This window comes from Gossypium raimondii, chromosome 6, assembly GCF_025698545.1.
Source record: "Gossypium raimondii isolate GPD5lz chromosome 6, ASM2569854v1, whole genome shotgun sequence".
Lineage (NCBI taxonomy): Eukaryota > Viridiplantae > Streptophyta > Magnoliopsida > Malvales > Malvaceae > Gossypium > Gossypium raimondii.
In genome coordinates, this window is record NC_068570.1 from 58,228,282 (window position 1) to 58,248,585 (window position 20,304).

A 20,304-nucleotide genomic window follows, 5' to 3' on the forward strand; every position below is an offset into this window, starting at 1 on the left:
AATAAATTATGGCAAATCAATCTCAAGTGAATGATGGGATAACCTCGAATGATTTTTTTATAAGAGGGACTTAGGGAAAATTTTCCCATTTTCAATATATCTTCATGCTTAATGCTACATTCTATACAACAATGGTCACATTTTAATCTTTAAGAAAACTATACTGAATAATTAAAATATTACATTGTATGAAATGCAGGTGTATGACCACTACTCTTCAACATCAGAATCAATAGGGCAAGTTCCATCATCTACATTAGCCAAAGGGTTATACAAGTGTGAACCAGGATCCATACATCCAGGAACCCAATCAAGACTGCATCGATCACCCTGTAAAAGCGATGTTTCATTCATGGAGTTCATGCATAAATCGAACATTGAAAAAGACCATAAAATAATTTTTTTTTTTTAAAACTTACTCCTTCTTTAGACAAGTTGCCAATCATAGCACATCTATCCACAACAATACTTGTGTCTGGAAATATTGCTCTGTCACATGCACCTTCTTTACTCAGCTCCTCTGCCAAACCCTGCAACAACAATACGTGTGAGTACGAAATGTATATCGAGAGCTCGGAACATCGTATCCTTGTACTCATACCTGGTTAAAGAATTCGATCGGTCTGTTTTGCCATGCTTTTGGAACTTGGAATTGGAGTCTGTAAGGACCATCCCAATCAACTCCATTTGTGAATGAGAAGATCAAGTTCACAGCTGCCAAAGAAAGGATCGAGTTAAATTTCCTGACAAAAGGTAATGGAATTCGGGAAAGAGACACAAACCATGCTTAGGGATGCATATCTGGATGGTGTATATCGGATTATCAACTTTGCCTCGAGCTTTCTTTAGCATTTGTCTAGGTTCACCACCACACATGATAGGTTGATTGAAACCTCCTGCAGAGTTAGATTTCATCGGATTCTAGTCATTTTGAGCTCGGGAATGGAAACCAAATCGTGGGAATCAACAATTATCCGTTTGGGGGGTAAAGGGTATGAGAAATTACCGTTAAAAGCAATCCCGAACTCTTCGTTCGGAGTGAGTTTGCTTGCTGCTGGATTGTAGAAAAGCTTCAACTTTTCTCCCTGTCATAAAAAAAGGCAATCTCTATAGAAAAAAAAAAAACAGACTACAAGAGTAGCTTAAGCAGCATATAAAAAACTAGAAATGGTGAACTTACAGAGGTCGGAGGAAGACCGTTCATGGTTTTCCAATATACCGGAGCCTTCCCTAGTTCGAACATTGCCCACGAAGGGAGCGGATACCTGTCGATGAGTTTACAGTGAGAGGTACATATAACTTTGGCATGCAAATTCCTCTATATTTCCCACTTATGCTTTAACCAAAAAGAAGGGAGCTTGAGTTCATACTCTTTAATTTCTTGCATAGGACTTGCTGTAACAGTAGCAGTAGCACTCACTTTCCCATTAATATTGGCTGATCTTTTCTTCTTTGGAGATTTATTTGGCAATGAAGCACCCATGAAGCTACTAGCTGCTATTGAAAAAAAAATACAGAACTCTTAGCTATTTTGCATGGTATTTGGATTGTATGGCTCAAATGGTATAATTTCAAATTGGTTATGCAAGGGAACTGTGTTTACTCAGACTCGGGTGCATATCCGACATGGGTATAATCAGTTTTTCAAAGTTTTTCCATGTATTTGAAGGATTCTTGGAGGCCATATCCTCATTTGTGTGTGTTGGACAGAGTACCTTATGAAAAATGAATAGTCCGAGCAACGATTACCTATTTGCCACTTTATGCATAAAAGTCATGTTTAATACAATATGGGAAAACCATGATTCAACATTAAATAACTCTTAAATTGAAGATAAAATGATTGGATGATTCCATTTTTTTTCAATATATTTCCCAAAGTAAATCAAGAACGATGGTTTGATGTTTATTAAGGGTCAATTGAGAACAACAAAGAGCTGCAGTGATGAACCCTGAAATAATTGATCTTTCTTACATGAAAATTAGCTTCTGTTTAATCAAAAGGAACAACAAAGCTGCAAAAATGCCATTGGCTAGGCCTAGTTATGGAACTCAAACAACACTAAAAGATCACTTAAGCAAGTTTCCACACAATAATTTCTCAAAGAATAAAAAACAACACAAAATCCCACCACAACAGTATGAAAATCAAGGAAACATAAAAAGAAAAAACAGTAGATTGATTGAATAAGTAACAAATGGAAAGGATTGAACTTTGCCCCATTGTACCTCTCACTCGGTAAGTAGCTGAAAAGGGTTGAAAGGGTTGAGCTGGAGACCTAAAGATTGAAGCATTTGCAGCCATTTTTTCTCTCACAGTTTCTCTGCAATTGTTTTTAACTTCTTAGAGAACTAATAGCCTCTTTTTTTTTCTGAATAGTGAAAAAAGAGGAGAACTTTGGGTTTTTAGATAAGGAGAATGAAGTGAAGAAATATATGAAGAGTGGAAAAAAGAAAAAAAGAAAAACTGAAAAATAATATCTAATCCATGAAAATGACACAAGCAGATTATTTTAGAAAATTAAAGGGCTAAAACAAAAGGGTAACACAAAAATATCTTTGATTTTATTTGATTTCATATCTCAAATCTCTTGTAATCAAACACAGCAGCACCTTATCACCTCATCTCTCTCTTTGTCCTTTTCTCCTTGCCATTTTTTCTTTCTACAATCCACACTCTTTTTCTTTTTTTTCCCACAGTAAAACCCAGTTTTTCTTTAGAACCCCATTATCATTTTAATCACACCATCGTTGTCAAAGTTCAAAATTTTTATGATTTGCACCTTTTCAAACTGCAATAATAATAAAAACTTGATCTTGCTCTTGCAAAGTTATGAACTTTGGCATTCAAGTTTTATTAAATCAATTGAAAGGGGTTGGCTTTTGGACTAATGGGGGTGTCAATTAGAACAAAAGAACATTGTGATGAAAGCTTGGGAGGCTGCAATATTTGGCAATGGTAATTCAAAACATGGTGCCAATGCATTGGCAACCAAGCTCCAATTGTTGATCCTAAATACCATTGGAGTCAGTCTTTTGTGTATGGTTCCTAGTCTTGTTGATTGGGCTGCCCACCTTCTCTCTTCAAGTCTGTGTTCTTGTAAGCCTTCTTTTTTAGTAATGGAATTTTGCTTATGCCCCCGACTCCACAATTCAATTAAATCGAGGTCTTCGGCCGGGGAGTTTTCGGTTTGGATGTGAGATTTATGCATGATATAGTTGATTAAGTTGTACAATTTAAAATATTTGTTTAATATTTAGTAATTTTATTTATATATCTTTTACTATTATTGTAAATTTCTTTTATTAAATTTCTAAAGGTAACAACTTAAAAGTATTTTTAATATTTATATTATAATATATTTAATTTTCATAGGATATAAATTACGACTTATATATCAAAAAGTCTTTAAGAAAATTTTAAAAATAAATTAAACTTCATTTTAAATTCGCATAATTTAGTCTCTCTGTTAATTAAAATAATCAATTAAGTCCTTTAGTTAATAGTTTCCGTCATTGACCATGTTGACCGTTAAAATAAATTGATGTATCAATCAAATGGTGACACATGATATCTTTTGGTTTAATTTAATATTTCCTATAAAATGACTAAAAGTCATAAAAGTTATAAAAATTATAAAAATTAAATATTAGAAAAACATTAAAAATATTAAAATTGATATTGACTTATTAAACTTATAAAATATAAAAAATTATAAAAATTATAATAAATCTAATAAACTATAAAAAATTATGGAACTAATAAAACTTATTTAAAATATTTAAAATTAACAAAATGTATTAGAGTTCTTAAAATAATAAAAAATGTAAAAAATATTAAAATTGGTATAAACTTATAAAACTTATTTAAAAATCATAAAAACTTGAATTGGACCGGTTAGCATGAAATCGACAAGGGTACCGATTCAGGAAATGCCGTTAGACCGATTGACTTGGGAATCGGGTGGTTGAACCAATTTTTTTTATTTTTTTAATGTTTTTATCAAATCAAAATTTTATTATTCACCTATTAGCATATGTTAGAATCAAACATTCTGACTAAGATTTTTAAAACCGAACCGATGGTTTAACTGATTAGGCCATGGGTTTACCAGTTCGACTAATTCATCCAGTTCAATTAAATAAAATATTAAAAATTAAAAAAAATTAAAATCGGTTTCAAGTTTTAAGTTAACAACTTAACCAAATAGGCATCTATTTGAACAATTATGTCAGAATAAATATTTGTGTCCGAATTCTATTTTTTTCTAATAGACATACTTGTTTGGATGATATATGCATCTGTATATGAGATGTTCAAGAGTCGAGTTATCTGTTCAAGCATGAAATTTCATTTGAAAATGGGAAGAGTTTAGACAAAAATATTAAGCATAAGAAATTAAGTCCATTTAAAATATGGATCGACCTTGAAATAGCTTGACCCACTTTTAAATATTGTAATATTTAAGTTTAATATATCATGTAATGACAATTATCGGTAAGTAAATATAATAATATAAATATTATAAAAACATGCTAAGTTATTGGCTATATTTTAAGTTTTAATAAAAAATATATAAAATTATTAAAAATTTATTTCGAGTCGATCGAACTTAAACACACACGAATACCAATTCAAGTACCTATTTGAACACTAAAATCAAATTTAAGTACCAAACATTATAATAAACCATATACATAAACAATAGATAATATGATGAATATAGAGAGCAATGAGTGCTCTCAATTATTAAAAATGGAAGTTATGGCTGGGATGACCTCATGGGTTTTGAAACCAATTAAAAACTTAAGCAATGGAATAATAAAAAGACATGATTTCAACTTTATAGGACTCACTCTCCCCAACATTTGGAATTTCTAAGCCAATAAAGACACAAACAATATTCATTAAAAAAAACATTGGTTTCTTTTTCATCCAATAAGGACTGAAATGCAATTTTAATTTAGTTAAACAATTTGATTACAAAGTTAGTAAAACTTTAATGTATTGAAATCTCCGAGTCCGGTGTTATGAGTCAGTTCAACATTAAATTGATTAAAAGATTATTTTATATTTGATTTTAATGGAATAATATAATCAAAAAAATGATGTTTTTTACCTTTCTTATATGAAATACTTAATTACATAAAACAAATGAAAAACATAATGTGTAAAAATTTATAGTATATATAAATATATTTATTTTGCCGATTGAATCTTAACTCGATTGTCATGGATATTGTTATCAATGTAGGAGGACATGGGTTCGAGTGCACTAAAACGTATTATGGGTAATTCTAAACACGACCGAAAACCATAAAAAAAAAAGGAATTTAAAGATGGTTTTAGTAGTTCAGGCTACGTTAAATGGCATTGGTAGAAACACCTTCAAAAAGTGCTTCCTTTAAACAAAAGTTTTTGGGGGTTCATTATTCAGTAATCTGTAGACCAAAGCATGCTTTCTTTATTACCTTTAGTCTCACTAGAAACGACACGATTGCCAATTTTACGCATGCAAACGCTGCTTAATTAACATTTTAAATACTACATTAAAAGCTAAAAACATGTTTTGTTTCTCGAGTTCACTAACAGTCTTTCTTTTTTTTTCTTAAAAAACACTTTTCATGTTGATGTGGTTATTTTTATTACATTGAAATTCATGTCAATTATTACATTTAACACAAATTAACAAGCATATTATTGTCATTTTAGCAAACCCTTTTTAATAAATATATATTTTTTCGAATGGTTAAGTGTTGATGTTGTTGCTAAAAATGTCAATTATTCGATTGCCAATGTAAGAGAATGTGGGTTCGAGTGCGCTGAAGCGCATTATCCTCTTATTTATAGGTTGGGATACACATAGTTTATACCCTTTTTAAGCTTAGATAATGTAGACTCTATATAGGTAATATTAAAAAGTATATACATAATTAGTATATTGCAAAAAACTAAGAGTTAATTATGAGAGAAAACAGAAGCATTTGCTTACGTCAAAAGAAAAGCATGGTTTTGAAGTGAGCATGCAATGAATGAATGTCTGAGTGTAAGCAAAAGAATGCATGCATATGCTTTATTCCTCCAATCAAAACTATGAATAAAATAATGGTTAAACCCATATCATATACCTGACTTTGAGACTGCTATCATTCATTCCTCGACCACATTTTTAATAATATTTTCAATAAATTACTCACTTCATCTTCTCCCAATGTCAATGTGTTTCTCTCTTTGTTCTTTTCACCCCCACAGTCTCTCTATTTTATAAGACAGTGTCACCTTTTTCTTTATTTGAGCTTTTAATTATCACTAATACAAACAAAAAAAAGGAGAAGTAAAATGGAGTATTAGTCTTTGATTAGTCAAGCAACTCCTTTTGAGCTATCTATGCAAAAGATAATCCAAGTTTTCAGATTTCAGGGGTTTTATATATTTTATATATATATTTCTAATTAAAAATGTGATAAGGGTGTGTAGTATTTTCCTTTCTTACATTTAAAAGATTAGAAGTTGAGCTATCCATTCAGATTGAGACTCGGTTTATACGAGTCGAGCTTTGAATAATATATTTTCGAATTTAGGTGAATTCAGTTTATGACGAAATTTGAATTGTTGATTAGGCTCAGAATCGATCTATTTTGAACAGAGCGATTATTTTTGAAAAGTAGATGCAAGATGGGATATTGGGGTGATTTTTTTCTTATACAGTGAGTATAGAGTGGTTTATGATAGTTTCTTAACCTACTTCGTCCTGTCCCATTATATGAAATTATATTTGTAAAATTATAATGACGTGTTATGGAAAAATCTATATGTTTTATTTTTAATATTTTAAAAAATTAGGTTTACTTGAAAAAGTTGAAAATAGTAGAAATAGTTAATAAAAAGTAAACTAAAATGGAGCGTGACAGGGTAAAGATGGATGCATCTGATTGTATTTTCAAGATTATACATACATAGAGAAACAAAAGAGTGGAAAAGTAGAGTATACCGACTATAGAATGGTGGTGAATTTGACCATATCTGCATCCATTCTACTTTATTGCCATCCTTAATCTGAATAGGTATGGAACTAAAATAAACTGATAAAAGGAGAGTTGTCTACTTATTCAGTAAAAATAAAAAGTTAAACTTTAACTGGAAATTAAAGGTGAAGTTAATGTAATAAAATTTGATTAAATTGATGGTCCCATATAAAGGGAAAGAATCACACCTATATTTTAGTGCTTGCATTATTGAGTTATAAACCCACACTAAATTGGTTCCAAATATTTACTCATTACCATCCACTCTCTTCAAAAAGTCTAATCATCATCATCTACCACACCATATTGATATACATAAAAAAAAAAAAAAACCAATAGAAAATTCAAAGCACTACCCATTTCGCCACGTGTCCTCCCATTCAATCTGTCACAGTTTACCCCTTGTTTAGCGGGCGCTTCCTGTTGTATTTTTAACCTTCTCTCCCATGCTTCAATGCAGATTGTAAATTATTATCCGACTGTAAACCTCAAACCATTTTCTCGAGAAAAGGGAGAGATAAAAAGAAATGTCAAAAGTGAAGCAGCAGAAACCACTGTGTGTGTGGGTGTGTGTTTGTTTTGGCTGCATGTGTGAAAAAAGTAAATAAATTTATGTGGGTGTTCATGTTTGGTTATTTTGTTTAATTTATTTCTTTAGTGTGTGTTAAAAGGTGGCGAGGTAAATGCAGGCAATTGTCGGCCAAGCCGTGGGCGTGGGCGAGGGCGTCAGAGATGGGAGCGCCGCATTTGCCATAGCATGGCGACACAAACAGCAGTGCACGTGAATGTTGCCAGTAATTATATTTCACCTTCGATTATTTTTAAAACTGAATCGAATATTTGCACTAAAAATTAAATTAAATTTTAATTTTTCTATTAAAAAATAAAAATATTTTTTATATATTAGATTAAAAAGTAAATTAATCATTTTTGTTAAAAATTTATCTATCTATAAAGTTAAAAACTAAATTAAATAACTAAACAATAACATATGATATGTCACATGTAATTTATATTAACATATTTGAGTCAGTTTTTAACCGTAAAAATTAATGAAATTTTAACGAAATATAACAAAAGGTATCATTATTGAATTTCTTGTATGTAATGTAATCTAATGTATATAAGTCTACACGATGGTGGATGGATAACATTTCTTGTTATTTACATTTCCACATAAGTAAACGCATATAGGGGTATGGATGAGTAAATATTTTTAAGGGTTAATTGTACTAAAAGTCTTTAAATTATCATTCAGATTTTAAATTGGTTCTTAAATTTTAAAATGTTTAAATTAAATTATTAAAGTATTGATATTACATCAATCATGTCCTTTCATTAATTTACCCGTTAATATAGACAATAAATGCTAATTTGAATATGATTTAGAGTATATTCAAAACACGAGATCAAATTATAAATACGAATGTTCCTATCACATGAACAATATGTACCTAACGTGTTAAACGCACATTCGCACATATAGTGTCAATAAAATTTAAGAGTGTTATTTTTTAATATGTTAGATCCAAACTATTAATGTAGTAGGTTCACACCAAGGTTTTTAAAATCGACTAGTGATCAAATTAGTCAGACAACCAGTACCAGTTCTCGATTCGACTAATCAATTCAATTTTAACTAAAAATTATTAAAAATTCACAAAAAATATTTAATAAATGGAGAAAATTAGTTTAACCATTAGTTAAAATCAGTTACTCAAAAATCAGTTAAAAACTGGTTCAACTATTTGCCTGAATCGACATACTAGTGAGTTCTAACAACTATGATTCAAATTTATTTATAATTTAATCATGTCTAAATCATATTTGAATTGAGATTTAATGTAAAAATTATAAAATTACCTAAATGATATAATACCCATAATTATAATAATTTGAAATTTAGATATTTTATAGTTTTGGGAGTTGAAGCTTGGGTCCAACCAAGCTAGCTAATCTCCCACACTATAAATAGCTGTTGAACTTAAGGCTTTCAAGTGCGAAGATATTCCCACTTGACAAAAAAGAACCCTAAACCCCTGAAAAGAGTGAAACCAACCAACAAAAAGAGACTTAGAGAGAGAGAAAAAACAAATCCATTTTCGTTTTTGGGTCAACTTATACCACTAGCCAAAACGGGTCTGCCATTGTGGATGTTGGGGTTGGCTGCCGATCGGTTGCGAGCCGACATGAATCGTTTGCTCTCCTTCCTCTTCCACCAGGTGTGTACTTAGACATAGTTGATTGCTGGTTTGGTTTAGTTTTTAGTATTACAAAGCTCATGATAATGGTGTTTTCTATTTTTATTTTTATGTTCATTAGGGGATATTAGACGAGCAATTCTTGCAACTTCAACAGCTTCAAGACGAAACTTCCCCAAACTTCGTATCTGAAGTTGTCAACATTTACTTCCATGAATCCGAGAAGTTATTACGGAACCTCAGATCATTACTGTAATGATTTATTCTCTTTTGTTCATTGTTTTGCTTTTTCCTTGTTGAGTTTATTTATGAATATGGTAATGTTTATGGCAACAGGATGGATAGAGAGTTCTCGGATTACAACAAAATGGGAATCCATTTGAATCAGTTCATGGGGAGTAGTTCCAGTATTGGTGCTAAAAGGATAAGAAATGTTTGCCTTGCCTTTCGAGCCGCTTCTGACCAGAACAACCGTGCTGGGTATATGCATGCCGCTTTCTCCCCTCCCTTCTTTTCTGCCTCTACTTTTGGGCTCCAAGGCCCCCACCTTCTTGGTTTTTTCAACGTACCATTAGATTACAGCTTAATTAATTTTATCAAAATTTTTAAAAAATTAATATTTTTTATCGTTAAAAATTAGTTTGATTGATAAATCAACTATACAGTTACACGTGACGAGTCATGTGTATCTTATTTTAATGTACACATATCAATTTTTAAGAATAAAAATATATGGAGTTTTTAGCAAAATGTCCAATTTGTTCTTTGATTTAATATATAAATACTAAATAACTTATTTTTTAGTAAACCTTCTAATATAAAGATTTTGTTGGGACTTTTACCTATATATATTATATATAACTCACAACATAGATTATATTTACCTTCTAAATCGAACCATAAAAAATTTGATATCTTTTAACAATTGTTGAATTAAGTGATAAAAAGTTGAGTGTTGGGTATTTTTTAACTCATGGCCAACGTTAAGATGTGCTAACGATGGTGTTTGGGCATGGATGCAGGTGCTTGAGTGCATTAGAGGTGCTAGAACACGAGTACTGTTTCCTCAAGAACAAACTGCATGAACTTTTCCAGGTACTATTTTCACTGATTTTTCTTCTTTTGCATTTCATTTCATATGTTAAAATATGTCATTAATCCCTGTAATTTTACAGAATTCAAGATTTAATCCTATACTTTAAAAGTTAAAAATAAAAACCTCTTGCATTTTAATTTAAAATTCGTAATCCAATCATAACCAGTTTTTATTTACTTATTGTCAATCGAGAACAGCCTAATTAATATTCCAAGATGACAAAATATGATAAAAAGAACTTAATGATTGAACTCAGAATTTTAAATTAGAAAAATGTAAGGATTAAATCCAAAAGTTTATTAAAGTATAGGGCTAATTCATATTTTAACCCAAATTTCATATTATTGAAGGAAAAGTGCAAATTTTAATTATCAGTATTAATTAATTACATACCATTTTTTTTTTGCTATTATAATGATTCAGATACAACAGCAAAGAGTACTAGCGGCAGGAGTAAGATACCCGATGCAGCACTAAAACCCCAAAACAATTTTAATGCCATGATCCTTGAATTCAGTTATTAGCTAAAATCCAAGCAAACCCCAAAGCAGGATTTTGTACTATTTTGAGGGGTTTATTTGCAATTGCCACTTGCAAATTGTGGATGTAATATAAAGTCATTCATTTTTTCTTTCTTCCTATTTTTGCTTCATTTGTAACTTCTGAATGCAAATGAAATGTAGTGGAAAAAGTTAGCATGCAATGTTTTCTGAGATTGAATTGATTATTTGAATATTGATTCGATAAATAATAAAAAATTAATTAATTTGTAAATTAATATAAATTAATTAAATCAAGTTTTTTTTAAATTTTTTAATAACTTGTATGAAGAAAATCTGCCAGCTTTAATGGCTTCTCTGTCCACAGTTAAAGTGAAATGAATTGTCAAAAACTGACTGTTGATTGATCTCTGTAAAACATTTTCCAAACACTTCCATCAATCAAATCAGAAAGTACATAGCCAGCCCCAACCGCAGCCATTATATTCAGCTCTCAATTTTTTATTGTTCAAATACTAATCAACAAAAAAAATGCATTTAACTTGATATCTTGTAATATATAACTAAGGGATTAAAAGTGAAAATTTCATTAATTAGAAGAAAAAAACCTTAATTTTTTAAGGTCTTTAATGGTCAAACCAATTTTTTATTGGTTCAACGTAGCAGATTGATCACCCATTTGTGGTTCGGGTTTTTATTCGATACATAGTTCCATTCATTAGGTGGTGAGTATAGGTGGGAGATAATCAGATTTGGCACCAAGAATACGAGCCTTAGTGTCAGGGAAGTTCTCAAAATTTGGCAGCTCAGATACATTTCCATCATTAGAAATGGCAATGGGGTAGCTTAGTAGGTGACCAGGCAAGTCCTGGTCAAGGTCGTCCTTTGAGAATAGGTCCCAATATTTGTCAGCCAATTGGTTCACTTTCTTCACGCATTCCTTGCTTTCTGGGGTCAAGAAGCTGTTATGTAGCATGCCGAGGTGCTCGTACCATAGCGCCAGACGGAAACCGTGGACTTGACCCCTTGCTGGTTGCCTAATCGATAAATGATATGGTTGGTACGCCCCCATTGCTATCTCGGAGTCTCTCGCACCGTCCATTGATCGTTGGTTGATGTTGGCTGATCCAATTATTATGTATTCATCATCAACTACATAAATGGAAAACATAGTTAAATCGAACTCTAGATTTATTAGACGTGACAATATAAACCAACCGACTTAAACCCGAGGTTCATTTTACTTACCCAACATCATTTTGGTATGAACATAGATCATGAAACGACGGGCCTCTTGAGCTCTAGCGTGATTGGAATCAGGCTCCGGTGTTTCTGTAGGTTCATATTCTCCGCCCTTCTTCATCTCTCGGTTGCCGAGACAAAAGAATGTTAAATAGTTTCGAGGATCCTCGTCACGTCCTTCCGATTTAAGAGCTTGAGCGATTTCTTTGTACATCATGTTCATGGTCCTCCTTTGCCAATCTAATATGGCTTGTACTGATCCACTTTCTGGGATACCTTCAGGCCACATAGGGATTACAGCATACACTGTGAACCTCTCTCCTGCTCGAATCTTGCTAACTACTTTAAGACAAAGCTCTTTTGGAATCAAATGCAAAGCATTAATGTCTTCAGGCTTAATGTCATCATCATCAGCACTCCAATCGAAGGAGCTTCCGAGGAAATACTGATTTTCGATATAGATAAAGTTCTGGGCTCGTCGGATAGCGTTAATGTAAGCATCTTGAATACTTCGATCGATGATTTGGTCTTTTCCGCTAACGAGTCCAGCTCTGGCAGCATCTTCGGGAGAGTCAGGGAAACCAAAAGCGGCACCGCCATCAATTGATCTAAATAGTTGTACATTCCAAGTCTCATGGTCATTAGGGTATGTAACTGGAGATGGGGGAATGATGGTACCTTCAAGGTCTTTGATATCAAGTAGTACGTCTTTACCTCCTTGTCGTTTCCATCTTTGTTCGAAATTGAACAAGACATCCCAAGCAATTGGCCCTTCGAGTCGACAATGGATGTCATGCCAAGGCTCCCTTGGACCACCTTTGTTGATTGAAGCTTCAGCAAAGTTTGGCTGATGAAAATCATCAGCGTGAGCTGTGTCCAAAGTCCTGAAAAGGGAATGAAAAGGTGTGTCGTATCTTCCATCGCAAAGATCAAGACCGCCGATAAAGCTCACGATTCGTTTCCTATCCGTATCTCCATTAGGCATCGCGGCATCCACTACAACAATCTTTTGATGATGAGTGAACATGGTGGAGATTTGCAACTCCTGGACGATAGATCCACCGTCATCGGGATCACGAGGGCATAACACGCAGTTGACATCACTGTCCTCGAAGAATTTCTCAGTTTCTTCATCATGTGTGGCCATTAATCCATCTTTCTTCAATGCACCAACAGATGTTCTATCATCCCAAATAAGCACATTAACCCGAACACCTTGACTTGCTTTCTTCTTAAGCAAGTCACCAAGCTTGGTGTCTCCCCCTCGCTTAGATCTCTTCGAATCTCGTATCAACTTGATCTCAGTATAAACAGACCAACCGGCAATGTAAACCAAGTGTTTGGCATTCGTGATCGCATCGAAAATGTCCTCCCAACATCGATGTGCCTCATAATACTTGCTTCCAGCAAGAGGAATTTTCGGAATAAATCCATCAGGTATATGTGAATCCTGGTATAGGAACACCTTACACCCATGTCTCTGGGGATAATAAGTATACGGAACTCCAGGAAACTTACGACTTACGATACCACGGTTCCAGTTCCGGTCCTTGGTAACATCGAAATAACGAATCTTGACATGGATTTTAGCCTCATTTTCCAAGTTTTGCTTCTCTTCATCCTTGAGTTCAATCCACCTATCCACTTCTTCCCCTGATAAGATATCCTCAACAGGCAAATATGCTCTGCCAATTACGTTTGCTCCAATAGAACCGGCTTGTTTGACCGTGAAGATTACGTCGTTAGCCATATGTGCGCAGTAAATGTGGAAAGACTCATTCCACGAAGGGTCGTCGCTTTCCACTTTTCTTGTCCTTCCAACTCTAGCCTTCTCGAGATCAATGGTCGCGTAAAGCTTCCCTGATCCTTTGCCGATACCGATCGATTCCTCAACATTTGCCATTAACTGCCATTAACAGGCATATATTTCAGACCAAGGAAAACAAAAACAAGGCAGAGATGAACATATAGAGTTGCCATAAGAAAAAGAACATCCAAGATAACAACATGAACATTTGAAATAAGGACTAAAGTCGAAAAGAAAATAAATAGTCTGCCTTCTCAACTAATATTCATGCATTTATACATAGAAATTGTAATCATATAAGATCTCATCTTTTGGTGGCTCTTAAGAATCAAAAGGGATAAAGAAACAAAATTATAACTCAGATTTTTATTCAGTTAGTATTTATTTAATTCAATGCTATAAATTTGAAAAAAAAAATTATCGAGCTTCTATTCAAAAAATAGATAAATTAATCTCTTTACATTAGATCAATGAGCAAATTAATCATCCTGTTAAAATTTTTTTTCCTTTTTTACTGCTTAAACTTGGTTCTTATACGTCAAACGATTATTTTGTCAGCCCCACAAATTTTTAAAAATATAAATGGATGAAGTTTTTAGCAGAAAAGACTAGTTTGCTCTTTGATCTAACGTACAAAGACTAATTTTTTTAAGTAAAAATGACAAAATGTAATATTACTTTTAATATAAGGGGCTTCCATGATATTTTTACCGAAAAAAGTTTCTCTTATTTTCACATCAAGTATAATTATCGTCGTGAACATAAAATATTATTACATCAATAAAACCGAATGATATATATAGAAACTAAATGAGAACCGATGTATACAATTGAGCCAAATTAGAATTCACTTACGATTTTACATATTAAAAACAAAATTTATGTATAGTTTTAATACAGAATCAAAATTCACGTACTTATAATATATATGTATGTATATATTGTATACCTTTCGGAAGAATCCACCACCTTCGAGCTTATTAACTTCATAGATGGTAACATGTAAATTCCCATGAAGTGAAGTTCTCGCCATTTCTCACCTAAAAAGATTGAAACAAAATTAAGTGAATCCAGATGAACATTTTTAAATATTTTCACCTTATTAACACTAAAACTAAAAAGAACAAATGATTGAAATCACCCTAAAAAATAAACAGTGGAAACAGAGATGATCAGTGCAAAGAAAAATTTCAAAAGCAGAGTGAGTAATGGAGAAAAAAGAGAGGGTATTTCAACAAAGAATTTGAAGCAGCCAAAGCTTAAAAGATATCTCTTTTGCCGTATATGGTTTCTGAAATTTTCTGGGTTTGCATTTATATCTGTAAAACAAAATTTACACTGAATTTGTAATGTATTTATAAATTAAGGTGGGAATGTGAAAGAAAAAATAAATAGAAAATGAAAGATCCGAAAAACCAGCCCGTAGAACGGTACAAAGCTTCCCCGCTGAGGAAAATTTTGTTAATTTATTTTATTTTATTATATTTATGATTAACATAAATAATTTATGGGGTTTTAGTTGAAATTAAAATGTGTTTGAATTTCTTGGAATTAACCATAGCATTAGTATGGTATAAAGTTTTTTTTTTTTTTTTGATTTCTTAAGGTACCTAATAATTTATCCTCCGCATTCTATAGGTCCACTAAGGGGTAGATACTGGCTACGAGTTTTAAACTTGTTCCATAGTTTTTTTTCTTTTTAATTTGTTAAATTGATTAAAACTATAAATTGTATTATTTATATTTATATACTAAATAAATATTAGATTAGTTAATAATTAACAAAAATTGGTTTTGCTTAATTAAAAGGAATAAATTTTAAATTAATTTACACATGTTTATTGTAATACATAAATTTTGATTTTGGTTCAATTATATACATAAAATTTTAATTTTATTTAATTATGCGCATTTAAAAATAAATATATGAAATTAAATAATGTTGTTTATATATAATATGTAAATGTAAAATAATGTTACATCAATAATAATGTTAATAGCTTTTGGAAATCGAATCAAATTTCACATCACTAAAATTATCATATCACATTACACATTAGAACAAATTGAATTCAAAATTTTATTCTTCAAATTCAAATAAGTTAGGAATATTTATTTCTAATTTACAATTCAAGCAATGACTGCAAGCAGCGCCTAGAGGTGTCCATGGGCCGGGCCGGGCCCAAAAAAAATTCGGCCCGCATCCTAGGCCCGACCCGAAATATGGCCTGAAATTTTGTCCAGCTCGGTCCTGGAAAAAATTCCTAAGCCTGAGCCCGGCCCTGCCCGGCTCATTTTTTTAATAAACACCAAAAATTTATTTTAAAAATAAAAAATAAAAAAAGTATTTTAAAAATATTTTAAAAATAAAAAATATTTTTTATTATATTCGGGCCGGCCGGGCCCGGGCCAAAAAAGTGGTGCCCAAGGCCTGGCCCGTTTTCTAAACCGGCCTCATTTTTTGCCAAATTTATATTTCGGGCCTATATTTTTACCCGAACCCTCCATATTTTGGGCCGGACCGGGCCGCCCGGCCCATGGACACCTCTAGCAGCGCCCATATACATGTCGAGATTGCAGATTCCCACACCGCATCATACTTATTTTAGAGCTGTGAGCAAAGGGTATTGTCTATTCATTGAGTATGGGTGATGGGGCCTCTTCCAATCGTCTAAAATGGTGGAAGATTTTAATGTTTCTTTTTAAAAATCTAAGATGGAATTTGCTAAATTTCAACAAAAAGAAATGAAAAATATTTCGCTCCACTAAACTCTGGTGTTCTTCAATTGATTCGATGCATAAGTTGATGATTTAATGGGTATGCCTTGTTAGACTGAAATAAAATATTTGATAATCATCAACTCAACTGTTAATACATTTAATTATCCTTTACAACTAATGGAACATTTGATGCCAAAATAGAAAGAGAAGCAGGATTTTGTACATTTCATGTAGGAACAGACTTGAAAGAAGGGAGAAAAGCATCTCGAGTGGCTTCATTTTCCCATTCTACTGTTGCCCACCAATCTTTGCTTCCCTCAATGCTGAGTTGATTCCCTTTCGCACTATCTGAGTGGAGAGGAAGTTTCTTCAGTTCTCGGCAGGCATTTATACGAATAAGTTTTAGACATGGAAAGAGTAGGACATCCCAATATATGCTCTTCAACTTCGGTAGCCAAAATAAGCAGGGTGTTTCAAGCTTAAAAAATGATTTAGCGTATGGATTTCCAATCACACCTGCAACTTCACCAAGCTTTCCCTCATTCAATATTTCTTCCATTTTATCACACAAATATATCTTAAGATTTCTTAAATTTGGAGCAAGAATCAGCCAGCTCATATCTTTCAATTTGTCACACTCATAAATTTCAACTGTGCTCAATGTGTGATGGCATGAAGCATTAATTAGCAGCTTTTCCATTTTCATCTCCTCCATATTTTCACAATTGCTGAAACTTAGTGTCTGTAGACACTCCAAATTTTTTAAGCATAAAATATTATATATTTTTGAGTCTCTAAAATCACAAAGTTGAAGTGCTTGGGTCCAACATAGAAACAAGTTAATGTTCAAGAATCTTTCTAGACAAAACATGCTTTTTATCGGTATCGATAGTATATTCAAATGTTGCAAACCTCTCAACTCCTCCATTAACTTTTCATTACCCCCATACAAAACATTGTCTTCATTAGGATAATCTCTATTTTGCACCAACCACATTCTGAATATTTGCAACTTGGTAAAATTAGATATCACATGTTGTGGGATTTTTTTGAGATTGTGCATATAACTCAAGTCCAACATTTTTAGTTTTGTCAACGATTTCAACTCTGCTGGCAACTCTTCTATACCGGTATAAGATAGATTAAAACATTCTAGACAAACCAATTGTGAAATTCCAACGGGTAGAGCTCGTAACCGAAGGTTTCCTGACAAATCTAAAACAGTTAGATGAGGTATAAATTGGAAGAAACCATCGCTGATCACTTGCAACTCATTTTGGCTAAGAAACAAGGTTCGAAGGTTAGGGCATTTGGGTGTTTCTTTGAGAACTTCAATCTTATTTTCCATCATTGATATTCTTTTTATATTTTCCCATGCCTTAACATTTGGTTCTTCAAATACTTGAGCCCCTATTTTTCCAAAAAAATTATTCTCTGTTGCTTCAAACTCACGTGTAATCCATAAAGCCATGTCACGGATCACATCATGCATCTTCACACAATCTTCTCCATCTATTTCACCAACATTTTCCAATAAACAAGCACTAATAAGAGAGTAGATTATGTGGTCTCCTTGCATTTGAGCTTCACTAATTCTATCAAATCCATTCAGTAGCCCTTCACAAAACCAATACTCCACTAATCTCTTTTTGGGAATACAATAATCTTCGGGATACAGACAACAATATAAGAGACAACATTTCATTGTAGCATTAGGCAAATTATCATAACTGAATTTTAAAAGCGGAAATACCTCATTTTCCATTTTTGGCAATGCACATCGCTTCAACATCTCAATTGCATAATTCCATTCCCCAAGTGTTGTCTTGCAAGCCATGGCACGACCGATTGTAATTAGTGCAAGAGGCAGCCCACCGCACCTTTCAGTTACTTGTTTAGCTAGGTTTGGAATATCTGGATGGCTGTTAAGAGCTTCATCTCCAACCTTGTCTTGGAACAATTCCCAAGCCTTCCCCGGTTCCAGGCACTCCACTTTGATTTTCTTTTGAGCTCCCATTTCGCCACATACCTCCAAAGATCGAGCAGTAAAAATAAGTTTGGAACCATTTTCTTGGCTTGGTTTTGGTATCCCAACTTGGTTCAAATCCACCCTGTCCCATAAATCATCCAATAATACAACAAATCTCTTGTTGCGCAAGACCCCATAGATATCTGTAACTTTCTGGTCAACACTTTTATTCTTCCATGAGTCATCTGAAAACCCAAGATTTCCACCAATCCTCTCTTGAATCTTTCCAACATTGTAATCTTTAGACACCAGTGCCCAGATAACAACATCGAAACCATTCGGTGTGGTGCTGAACTTGTTGTTGAGCTTGGTCAAGAGTGTTGTCTTGCCAACGCCCCCCAAGCCATAGAGGCCAATGATCCCCACATCTGTTTCTACGATGCAACTCCATACCTTTTGGATTGTGGATTCTAGAGCAACCGGCTGCTCTATAGGTCTTACTACCACTGAAGCTGCGGGCTGGTTCTCCGCTACTTTCTCAAAAGCTCCTTTACTCTTATGATCACTTATTTCTTGAAGCATTTTGGCCACTTTTTTACCAAACTTGTAGCTAGACAAGCAATTCTTGGAAATGCAGCCACCGAGATACAAGTTATTCATTTGTTGAGGACCATTCGAAACCAATTCCTCCGCCTCTGTTATCATAGTTTCTGCTTTTGAAAGCCATAGCTGAATTTGCTCAAATGGCTTCAATAGTCGTTGTTCTGCAAGATCAACCTGCCTTCGCACGTCATTTCTTTGTGCCCTCAGTTCTTGAAGAGCAGAAGATAAAGTTGGAAGAGTTTGTTTAAGCTTGCAGACATAATTAGCATGACCAACAATGAAATCCCAGCCACGAAGAAGGATATTCTCGAAACTACATTGTACGGAGCAGCAATTGCCCATTATTCTGGCAAATGAAAGAAAAAATAAAGGAAACAAATGAGATGTGGATGCAAAGTGAATTGTGTTAAAAATAAAGTTAGGTAAAGTGGAAAAGTGAAAGAAAAATAAAGTTAAAGAAGATTGGGTTTGAACAGATTGAGGTGGAAGGCGGTTGTGGCACAGTTATGAAGAGGATGCACATGAAATAAAGTTAAAGAAGATGGGGTTTCAACCATTAGAGCTTTCATTATGGATAGTAAAGATAAAACAAGCAGATTCACAAAGTGTATACCCAGAGAAGGAAGTCAACGCAGCTAACTTTTTTAGCCAAAGATACGAAGAAGACAGGTAGTGGGTGGAAGAGGATCCACCAAATTAGCACAGGTCTCGACTCTTTTGCATAGTTGGAGCAGATGCAGTAGCAGAATTCTAGTAGTTTCCTGGTGAAAGATAGTTGGAATTTGAATCGATCAGGCTAGCTGTGATTATCTAAGTCTCGTGCCTGGAAATGTGGAAATTTTTGGTTATCTGGTTCAGCTCTAGCTTTGCTTCGTCTGTCGGTTCCACTGCTATTATCTTTTCTCTCTATGATTGTTACATCTGTGGCTTAACTTTTATTAATCGGATCACTTTAGGTTTTTTCTTTTAAAAATAATTCTTAATAACTATTATTTCTAATTGAATAGGTTAAAAAAAAATTGATTTTAAAATTTATAAGTTATTTTAAAATTATAAAATTATAAATAAAATTTATAAAACTTATATATTTTTTAAAAACAACAATATCGATCCAATAAAAAAGTAGAAGGCCAAATTTT

At 33.0% G+C, this 20,304-nt stretch overlaps 4 protein-coding genes across 6 annotated transcripts; 1 reads left to right on the top strand and 3 right to left on the bottom strand.

Annotated features, from left to right (window-relative positions):
- Window positions 1-31: 31 nt before the first annotated feature.
- On the bottom strand, window positions 32-2,431 carry LOC105772456 (protein POST-ILLUMINATION CHLOROPHYLL FLUORESCENCE INCREASE, chloroplastic). Of its 2 annotated transcripts, none has more exons than XM_012593716.2 (8): window positions 2,230-2,431; window positions 1,371-1,494; window positions 1,181-1,265; window positions 1,007-1,085; window positions 783-896; window positions 602-714; window positions 420-530; window positions 32-330 (listed from the first exon to the last, which is right to left on the bottom strand). In XM_012593716.2, the coding sequence occupies exons 1-8, from the start codon at window positions 2,303-2,305 to the stop codon at window positions 211-213; spliced, it is 822 nt and encodes a 273-aa protein (XP_012449170.1). In that variant the 5' UTR covers window positions 2,306-2,431; the 3' UTR covers window positions 32-210. The 2 variants fall into 2 exon arrangements, with proteins under 2 accessions (XP_012449170.1, XP_012449169.1); XM_012593715.2 differs by having other exon boundaries at window positions 1,371-1,497; window positions 2,230-2,430.
- Window positions 2,432-9,046: 6,615 nt separating this feature from the next.
- On the top strand, window positions 9,047-11,026 carry LOC105772458 (pseudo histidine-containing phosphotransfer protein 6). Its single transcript, XM_012593718.2, has 5 exons — window positions 9,047-9,248; window positions 9,349-9,479; window positions 9,564-9,707; window positions 10,250-10,322; window positions 10,747-11,026. The coding sequence occupies exons 1-5, from the start codon at window positions 9,180-9,182 to the stop codon at window positions 10,798-10,800; spliced, it is 471 nt and encodes a 156-aa protein (XP_012449172.1). The 5' UTR covers window positions 9,047-9,179; the 3' UTR covers window positions 10,801-11,026.
- Window positions 11,027-11,537: 511 nt separating this feature from the next.
- LOC105772455 (phospholipase D alpha 1) lies at window positions 11,538-14,905 on the bottom strand. 2 transcript variants are annotated; one of them, XM_052632939.1, is made up of 3 exons: window positions 14,822-14,905; window positions 12,072-13,953; window positions 11,538-11,975 (listed from the first exon to the last, which is right to left on the bottom strand). In XM_052632939.1, the coding sequence occupies exons 1-3, from the start codon at window positions 14,903-14,905 to the stop codon at window positions 11,542-11,544; spliced, it is 2,400 nt and encodes a 799-aa protein (XP_052488899.1). In that variant the 3' UTR covers window positions 11,538-11,541. The 2 variants fall into 2 exon arrangements, with proteins under 2 accessions (XP_052488899.1, XP_012449168.1); XM_012593714.2 differs by having other exon boundaries at window positions 12,072-13,971.
- A 1,792-nt stretch (window positions 14,906-16,697) lies between these two features.
- On the bottom strand, window positions 16,698-20,084 carry LOC105772454 (disease resistance protein SUMM2). The gene is made up of 2 exons (XM_012593712.2): window positions 19,779-20,084; window positions 16,698-19,511 (listed from the first exon to the last, which is right to left on the bottom strand). The coding sequence occupies exon 2, from the start codon at window positions 19,505-19,507 to the stop codon at window positions 16,820-16,822; it is 2,688 nt and encodes an 895-aa protein (XP_012449166.1). The 5' UTR covers window positions 19,508-19,511; window positions 19,779-20,084; the 3' UTR covers window positions 16,698-16,819.
- Between the last annotated feature and the right edge of the window lie 220 nt (window positions 20,085-20,304).

Coding starts and splice junctions, on each gene's coding strand:
- LOC105772458 (XM_012593718.2), top strand. CDS start 9,180: ATGTTGGGGTTGGCTGCCGATCGGTTGCGAGCCGACATGAATCGTTTG. Junction 9,480..9,563: donor CGGAACCTCAGATCATTACT/GTAATGATTTAT, acceptor TTATGGCAACAG/GATGGATAGAGAGTTCTCGG. Junction 10,323..10,746: donor AACTGCATGAACTTTTCCAG/GTACTATTTTCA, acceptor ATAATGATTCAG/ATACAACAGCAAAGAGTACT.
- LOC105772455 (XM_012593714.2), bottom strand. CDS start 14,905: ATGGCGAGAACTTCACTTCATGGGAATTTACATGTTACCATCTATGAA. Junction 13,972..14,821: donor GTGGTGGATTCTTCCGAAAG/GTATACAATATA, acceptor TGTTAATGGCAG/TTAATGGCAAATGTTGAGGA. Junction 11,976..12,071: donor TCATACCAAAATGATGTTGG/GTAAGTAAAATG, acceptor CCATTTATGTAG/TTGATGATGAATACATAATA.
- LOC105772456 (XM_012593715.2), bottom strand. CDS start 2,305: ATGGCTGCAAATGCTTCAATCTTTAGGTCTCCAGCTCAACCCTTTCAA. Junction 1,086..1,180: donor ACGGTCTTCCTCCGACCTCT/GTAAGTTCACCA, acceptor TTTTTATGACAG/GGAGAAAAGTTGAAGCTTTT. Junction 531..601: donor CGATCGAATTCTTTAACCAG/GTATGAGTACAA, acceptor TTGTTGTTGCAG/GGTTTGGCAGAGGAGCTGAG.
- LOC105772454 (XM_012593712.2), bottom strand. CDS start 19,507: ATGGGCAATTGCTGCTCCGTACAATGTAGTTTCGAGAATATCCTTCTT.